The sequence below is a fragment of the Macrobrachium nipponense genome, chromosome 33, assembly GCF_015104395.2.
Source record: "Macrobrachium nipponense isolate FS-2020 chromosome 33, ASM1510439v2, whole genome shotgun sequence".
In the NCBI taxonomy this organism is placed as follows: Eukaryota; Metazoa; Arthropoda; class Malacostraca; order Decapoda; family Palaemonidae; genus Macrobrachium; species Macrobrachium nipponense.
In genome coordinates, this window is record NC_087219.1 from 50915890 (window position 1) to 50924940 (window position 9051).

Genomic DNA, 9051 nt, shown 5'->3' on the forward strand with positions numbered 1-9051 from the left:
TAGTTAGGACCCGCGAATGTTTGGAACCCACATAAAAATGCTAAAAACAGCCTATTTTGTTAGTTAAAACTCAAGAAAAACCCACTAAAAATTTTCATACTTGGTTTTTTTAATAGTTTTATCACAAAAAGTGCATTTTATGATGAAATTGATAAAAAAAATCCTGGAATTGGTGTATGTTTCTCATAGAAAAATACCGCAAATGTGCGAATTTTCAGCGAATAATGCGGGGAAACATTCCCGAGAGAAATCCGCGATTGTGTGAGTCCGTGAATCCGGAGAGCGTGAATACGGGGGGTCCACTGTACCTGTACAGTACAACATTAATTATAGGACAAGGAAGTACATTTGATGAAGGATACATCTGCATTATAAAAACAGTTTCTGCAGTGGGGACAATAAATGATTGCATCAAAATCAGTACATGCACATACAACAGTCCCATTCTGCATGGTCACAAAGGTGAAATAAGCTTAAGATGTAGTACAGTACTACTCGTATGGTGTGTCCATAGAAAGAGGGTATTCTGTAAATTGCTTTGAATTATCACTGTATTACAAAATATGTGAACAATCAGTTTTATGGATAAATCTGAATCTGTAAGATCTATCTCCACCTTCCTGTGTTTAATTAAAAAATCGATACTCCACTTGATATTCAAAGTCAAGAGTAGCTTCTGTAATTTGTACAGTTACTAACCTTCAAGTCTTCAACATAAAAATAAGATATCATTCTGAATAATATGTAACATTAACATTTAGTTATTAATTATAATAAGACAAACTTTTTCCCTTTTAAAAAAAATATCTACAACAATTTTACAGTCGATCTGAATTCTAAAAACTTACATAGCGACAGAAACTCCATAGTCTTGATGGACAATTCTCAACAAAAGCAGTGCAGTGGTGCAGGCATTTATTGTGTCAGTAGCAACACTTCCTGTTAAACTTTTGACCATAGGAGTTGCGCATGAAATCAGCACAAAATAGAAACACACCAACTTAGCATCACCTCTGGCTGAAAGTAAACATCAAATTTTTTTTTTTCAAATTCTATTCTATGAAATGGCAATAAAATAATACAAATGGTATCTGTCCATAAGGCAAGCCCTCTGTGGTACCTACTGTATCTCTCAACAATTTCCTTCACTTGTTGGAAAACAACAATAAACTAATCACCTGGGCTTTGGGAACACCTCACTTGCAAAGTACGTACAGTAATATATATAAAATCTATTAAATAGAAAATGAATTTTATGCTGGCTCATTATTTATGAGGGAATTAACTTTTTTGTTTATTTATGACAGCATAAGTAGCAGACAAGTTCCTAAGTTACAATATTACTTGTTACCTGTAAATTCAACTTCAATCTATTATCATCATAAGGACTATTGCTGTGCAATCCATCTGTTTTTCTTCATACCTAAAAGCCAATTCTGACTTTTTGTTCTTCAATCACAAGGCAAACCGAAGTCTCACTATATTGACAACATATATATGTACTATCAATGTTTCTGTGTGTTTACGGAGGTAGCCATAACTTCATGACACTTTTTACGCACAGTCCAACAAATGGTAAGCTGTCTCTCATACTGGCCTAAATATGTTATGGGTATAAACAGTATGTACACATCAGTTCTAGCCTTGGTCTAGACTAGTAAAATAAATGACAATGCTTAATTCTAGGCTTCAGATGGCAATGGAGGTCAAAGACAGATGAATCTTCATCAAGGTTAAGGATGACTATAGTTGAGGAATGGAAATTTTTTATTTCTATAGTTTCTTTAAATCCCTCTAAGATTTACAATCTGCTGGAAATCTTGTTTACTTTCTTCAGATTGGTTCCTTTCCAGACCTGGTTCCTTTCTACAACTTGTTCCCTTCTACTAAGAAAAGAACTACTGCATGACAACTGCAAAACAAAGGGAGTGCATGTCTAAAACCTTTTAATTAATATGTATACATTACTTATACACACTGGATCACAGATATCCAGCTACTAGAGGCTAGTCTTATCTTAACAAAAGAAATTTTTTTTTTTATTTCATAGGTTGCTGAAAATATTACCAGTAATATTAGTAAGAGATTTCCAACATTACATCACCATTGTCTCTTCGTGTCAAAGTTAAGCATGGATCAACTTACTGGACTCAGTGATAACCAGCAAATAACATGAAAATGGATGCAATGAGAAATGAACCATGGGCCTAAAGACTAAATGTAAAGATGTTCTATATTTAAGCGTTGACTCTCAGATTAAATAAGTTTACATTTGATTCACATTACAAACAACATATTGCAACAATTTAATCAGAAGAAAAATTGTAGTAAGAGATAACAAACTGACTGAGAATATCAACCTTAATGAAAACATCACACTGCCTATAGCAGTATACCCCATATTAACAATCATGAGTCATTCTTGGATATGGTGTGCTGTGCTTTGATAGATGTGAAATGTTTAGGCCTTAAGCTAGTATATTTTCACCAAGTTTTTCACCCTTTTCAAGACACAGATAAAATCACACATAGCCCTACTAACCCACATTAAAAGGAGCTAAAGAAAGAAATAAGTATGATAAGTACTCTTACCTGATACTGCATGATGTGAGTTAGTAATGATGTACCCAGTGACACCCACAAGACATGTAACAACCAGTAAACTTGATGCTCGGATCTCACCTTGAGACAACCCAAAGAAGATAGCAACTAACCCAAGACAGCTGAAATGAAATGAATTGAAATGAAATTTTCTTCCAAAACAAAGATTGTAGAGAACAGTACACTGAATATCACAATGTATACAGTACTGTATATACTAAATTAAGTACTTTGCATAAACACAATGGTAATCTAATACAGTACAATTGTAAAAGCTACAATATCACTTATACCAACTCTTAATACAAACACCATTCAGGTGGATAGACCTTTGCTAAAAGAGTCTGAAGCTTTAACTATACTAGGTATAACTTTTGACTTACATCTAACTTTTGAGAAACATCAAATGAAAGCTTCAGCAAATGTCGCGCGAAAGTTAGGTACTGTTCGTGAGGCCTCAATTTATATCAGTGATAAAATCAATGCAACCTGTTTTAGGTCATTTGTATTCCCTTTGCTAGAATACTGTTCTCTGGTGTGGATGTCTGCTCCTGCCAGAGATTTATCTCTTTAAGATAAGAGTTGTTGGTGGTGGTAGGAATTGAATTGACCATAGAATTTAGGCCAAAGTCCAATCACTAGGACCAATGAGGTTATTCAGCGCTGACAAGAAAATTGATGGTAAAAGTTTGAAAGTTATAACAGAAGGAAAACCTCAGTTGCACTATGAATCAATTGATAGGAGAGGGTGGAGGTTAAGATGGAAGAAAGATAGTATGAAAGGAGGTACAGTAAAGTCAACAAAAGAAGTTGCAGCTAGGGGCTGAAGGTATGCTGCAAAGAACCTTAAGTAATGCTTACGGTCCACTGCAAGTGTTGGTAGGTTTTTGTTTCCTAATAGTAGTAGTTATGACTTGGATCATCGACAGATGGTCTCTTGTTTGTCACTTTTTCATAAGTCGTGTTTCAAGAGATATCTTTCACATTCACAACTGATCCCCGATCCTCTTTATCTGCCGAGAGCAACCAGATTCGCCGAACAGCAGCACCAAAATGCCGTAAATGTTTAGCCTCACTGTGGAACGGCCTCCTAGAGGAAGTCGCGCAGCTGGATCTTCAGAAGTTCAAACGAAGGTGCGATACATTACTACCCTAATACTATCCTCCATAAATTTGAATACATTTTTATCTATCTGTTAATTTATTCATTCTTTTCTTTTTTAATATGTGGGGTCTCTTGCTTCTGTATTTTCCTTTACTTCGACTTACTTCTTCCTAATGAACACCATACTCTTTGGAAGCTTTTATTTAGTCAAAGGCCCCTGTGGGCTTGTTCCATATGAATAGGTTTCATCTTTTGAATTATAATAATAATTATGATAATAATAATCTGATGATGCGCAAGAGTAGTGGAAAGGAGGAAAGAGGGCTACTAAGCATAAAGGACTGCATCAACATCAAGAGCAGAGCACTGGGGCAATATCTGAAAACAAGTGAAGATAAGTGGCTATTGCATGGGAAGAAGGACTGATAAAAGTAGGAGAAGACCCAAAAATATACAAAGACAGGAAAATGACAAAGAGAATGGCGGAATGGCACAACAAACCAATGCACGGGCAGTACATGAGACAAACTAAAGAACTGGTCAGTGATGAAACATAGCAATGGCTACAGAGGGAAGAACTCAAGAAGGAAACAGAAGGAATGCTAACAACAGCACAAAATCAGGCTCTAAGAACCAGATACGAATGTCCAAGAACAATAGATGGAAATGACATCTCACCCATATGCAGTTAGTGCAATATGAAAAATGAGACCATAAACCATATAGCAAGCAAATGTCCGGCCGGCACTTGCACAAAACCAGTACAAAAGAGGCATGATTCAATAGCAAAAGCCCTCCAGCCCTCCACCGGAGCCTGCGTAAGAAACACCAGCTAGCTTGCAGTAACAAGTGGTATGGACACAAACCTGAGGGAGTGATAGAAAAGGATCAGGCAAAGATCCTCTGGGACAACAGTATTAGAACAGATGGGTGATAATTGCCAATAGACCAGACGTGACATTGACTGACACAATAAAGAAGAAAGTATCACCCCTTGATGTCACAATACCATGGGACACCAGTGCAGATGAGAAAGAAAGAGAAAAAATTTATAAGTATCCAGACCTTAAAATAGAAATAAGAAGGGTATGAGATGTGCCAGTGGAAATTGTACCCATAATCATAGAAACACTAAACACAACCCCAAGATCCCTGAAAAGGAACCTGGAAAAGCAAGATGCTGAAGTAGCTCCAGGACTCATGCACAAGACTGTGCTCCTAGAAACAGCAAACAAAAGTGATAAACCCGGAACCCCACAATATAAAAGCCACCCAATTGAATAGGATGACTGTGATAGATATGAAAAAAAATTTAAGGATAGATAGATATATATATATATATTTATATATATATATATATAGATATAATATATATATATATATATATATATATATATATATATATAATCTATATATATATATTATATACATATATACATATATACATATATACATATATACACACACACACATATATATATATATATATATATATATATATATATATATATATATATATATATATATATATATATATATATAGGCAGTGCCCAGTTATTGGCATATCTGTAAGGACTATAGTTTCTTCAGAGCAACTAACCTATACTTGTGCCAAAGTGGTATATATCTTCACTTGCTGGCTTGCAAGGCACCCAAACCTTTCATTACTTACTTCATGCCATCTAAGATGGGATTCTATGGAAAGATCCTTTTTTTGGAGGTGCCTTAGATATAATTATAGCCTTACCAAAAACCCACTCGACTTTATATGGTCACACCTATCTTGCTTGGCATAGACATGACACCAATAGCTCTACAGGGTGACAACTTCATTCTATAACTAGAAGCAAGACTGTCTACTAGTTACAAGACAAAGTGCAATTGTCTCATTTGTATTTAGTGATTTACACAACCTGCAACAGGTGGTGAATGGCTCACATTTGATGACTGAGTCACTTCTCACTGGACTCTTCCAATTCTTCCTTATAAATGCAGCCCATTCCTGCAGTAGGAAAGTAATGGTACACTGACACCTTTGCCTTATCAAGCACTAGCTCCTTTGCCTAATCATGCACTAGCTCTTGGCTTTATTGAGATAAGCCAACACTATCTAATTATCCATTAATGGTTTCAATTATTAATTTCTCTGCAAAGGATGGGGTATTGGCTGATGACTGCAGTGTATGAAAATTCATAATAAATGTTTGGGTCTTTGTAAGAGTAATAACTTTTAAGACAAAGTACATACTATACCTGCAGATTTCCTGGGTGACTGCTGTAGCTCCATATAAGGCTTCAGAAATCAAAACTTCCTTCCCTAAAATAAAATAAAATAATACAAAAATGAGTGTAAATTCCAATTAACCTATCAACAATAAATTTCAGTCCTCAGCTACAATTTATTTGCTACTGGAGAAAACAAAAAACTTTTGACAAAACTACCAAAGCTAAACGTTGTAAGAGGAAAATAAAAATTTCACATTTGAACATGTCAAAACCATTACCAATAGGTATAAAATAATATGAATGTCTAATATGAAAATATTATTGTACATAAACATACTTCTCCCAGTCTACACAGTTACAACAAGTAGATGTCAGTCATTAAAAAGTTAATTAAATGAATGATGTTCCCACACCCAAGCATACTTTCTGTGAACTAAACTCTCCCTATTTAGCTAAGCATAGTACACAGCTAGGTTATTTCTAAAGTTATACAAGCAATGGATTACACATTCCATACAATAAATACATTTTTGAAAAAAAAAAAAGTTTTAAAACCTCAGGAAAGCTTAAAAATGATAAGAAAAAAAGTTGGAAGGTGGTGCAAATGCTGGCAGAAAGACATATAAATATCAATACACTGTATTCTGTGCCAAAGAGATAAAGTATAAAAATGAAGAGAATAAATGCCAAAAGGGTGGAGACAAGAAAAGACAAAATGGACTTTATATACTGTTCCAAGATGAAATGGCAGCAGACATGACAGATGAACAAATAATAGAAGGGATAATGAAAGACTAAAATGTTCCTAAGACAAAAATACATGTGTTCCTGATACAGTACTGCCTAGGCATAGCAACCATGGAGATCAGAAGAAAAATAAGAATTTTGGGAAAGATTATACGATACAATATAAAAGTGATAGTCAAGGGACTTACTACGAAAAGACCTAAATGACCATTTCTGAACAGACAGGCTTAATTTTAAGGATGTGATGGAAATATTAAGCATTTTAAAGTAATCTAGGTTTACAAACCAAAGACTTTTAAGCACAGTACTGAAACTTGGTAACCTGGTAATTAACTGGACTGGTGGTAATGGGCGGGAGGCGAGGGAAACCCATATACTCACTCGAGTCACCAAGCATTTTTCTCACTACATCAGGGACCAAGCAAGGTTGAGGTGAGATTAAGAAAAAGGTCCTAGTATGCAAACCTGTTTCTTTACAGCTGCACATGTGCAATGTTGCATATGTTCTGGATCATTCTTTTTTTCTCTTAATACACAATATTATATCTTTCTATATATTATCAGGCACAATGCACTCATATGGGTGGTGTCTTGATGCTCTCATTCCCATTTTGTTATGCAGTCACAAGTGTGAGAGAATACTTTTTACTACTTATTCCTCCCCATGACTAAAAAACAGCATAGCTTCTCCAGTGTCATGAGGTCAATAATTTGACAGTTTTAAACAGTATCCTTCATTTAAAACTGGTGAAATATAACTTTTAGGTTAATTTTTATAGTGTTCTGACAAATTTAATAGTCATCCACATAATCATTCGGTTAGCCTACTACGAACCTCCACATCTAATAAAGAGGGAGAACCAAGGAGAAACCATACCTTAAAGGTGAAGTTAAGTATTTAAGTATGTAAGGAAGGACCAGGCATCCTAAGTTAGGTTAGGCTGAGAATGTTACATTAATATGGGCTATAACCCTTTATTACGTTCACTCTTCTTCCTTTCCCTTCCCAGCCAAAAACACCCAGTTTCTCACTGGGTTTCCCCATTGTCATCAGATAGGGTAAATGACCGAGCAACAACATAGCGGCCACCTCTCTCGGAACGCGGCCACTTCCAGAAAAAGTACTTTAATTAGTATGCCATTAGCTAGTATTTCGTAATTTAGAAGAAAACACTAACTTCGAGAGGAGCGTAGAGGTCTCGGTGTGCTTCCTAGATGGGCCACAACTGTTGACTGATGCTCAAGGCACCAAATTCCAGTACATACTTTTTCGGGAAGGTGGCCGTGTTCCATTAAGAAGTGGACACTATGTCGCCACTCGGTCAAATGGCCTACTACTAAATGAAGCTGCAGTAATCTGATTATGCATAGGTAGTAGGTACCTAGTATAGCCTAGCTACTAGGCTACAATGGAAATTAGGTTAATGTCACTTTCGCAAAACTGCTAAAAAAAATGTAGGCTACGTCTGAAAAACTACTAAACTTCATCAGGTTTAGAATACCTAGCTAAATGGCTACCTTAGGTAATCTGCGATGGGCTTCAAGGTATCATCAATAGGTACCTCTATAGGATACATCTATTCTTCATATTTTATTTCAGTAGCAAAAGGCGGGCTTAGAATTACCATAGGCTACTAGCCTAACTGGTAATCAAAACACACCACTCGATAAAAGACGAGCTACACAGTACACACATGCTAGCCTAGGTAATGAGAAGAGTTTACTGTGCACGTGTCTGGCGAACAGTTAATTTGTCGTATATTAACTTACGTTTTTTGCTAACTCTTAAAGAAGAGTCCCCTAAATAATTGTCAGGATACGATGGTTGTTTTTTCCATAGCACGCGACACCATTCACTTTGAATATTGGACATTCTGTCATCGTCAGCTGTCCATTTTACTTTAACGTTCTGATACAGATTATGCCTTTGTAACGGCTTCTCACTTTGTGTAGTTATTTCCTGTGTATAATATTTTATTACATTACTTTCACCATCAGATTAATCTCTCTAGTTTTCGCCTATGTTACCTCCATTAAACAGTGCATTTGCAGTTGCTTCAATATTCGTAATCTCTTTGATAAAGATGTAATGGAATTCTATTTTTCCTATTTTTCATCTCGCCCAAAAAACGAGTTCCTAGACTTGTTGCAGTTGTCTTCTCCATTATTAAGTCAAGTTCTTTTCATTAGTCACCTATCACGACCTTCATATCTCAAACTTTTATATAACTGATTTGAGTTTGCAGTTTCATACATAATTCCTTCGCTTTTTCAATTGCAGTCATAGTTGGTGCAAACACGCTCCAATGTTCATGTTTGCTTGTCTGCATAATTTTTTATCTTTGATATTACTCTTCTTCCAACGACGCAAA

At 35.6% G+C, this 9051-nt stretch overlaps 1 protein-coding gene across 3 annotated transcripts in view; it reads right to left on the reverse strand.

Annotated features, from left to right (window-relative positions):
• Window positions 1–8702, reverse strand: part of LOC135203172 (phosphatidylinositol N-acetylglucosaminyltransferase subunit C-like) — a 67409-nt gene extending 58707 nt beyond the window's left edge. For 2 of the 3 annotated variants that reach the window (XR_010311877.1, XM_064232869.1), the window contains exons 1-4: window positions 8450–8702; window positions 5960–6023; window positions 2593–2723; window positions 849–1017 (exon numbers count right to left, since the gene is read on the reverse strand). Coding sequence is in view for 2 of the 3 variants with exons in the window: in XM_064232869.1 (XP_064088939.1) it covers window positions 849–1017; window positions 2593–2723; window positions 5960–6023; window positions 8450–8552 (467 nt within the window). In the remaining variant the exon portion in view is untranslated. The remainder of the gene's footprint in view (window positions 1–848; window positions 1018–2592; window positions 2724–5959; window positions 6024–8449) is intronic. The other variant, XM_064232868.1, reaches the window with a different exon arrangement.
• Between the last annotated feature and the right edge of the window lie 349 nt (window positions 8703–9051).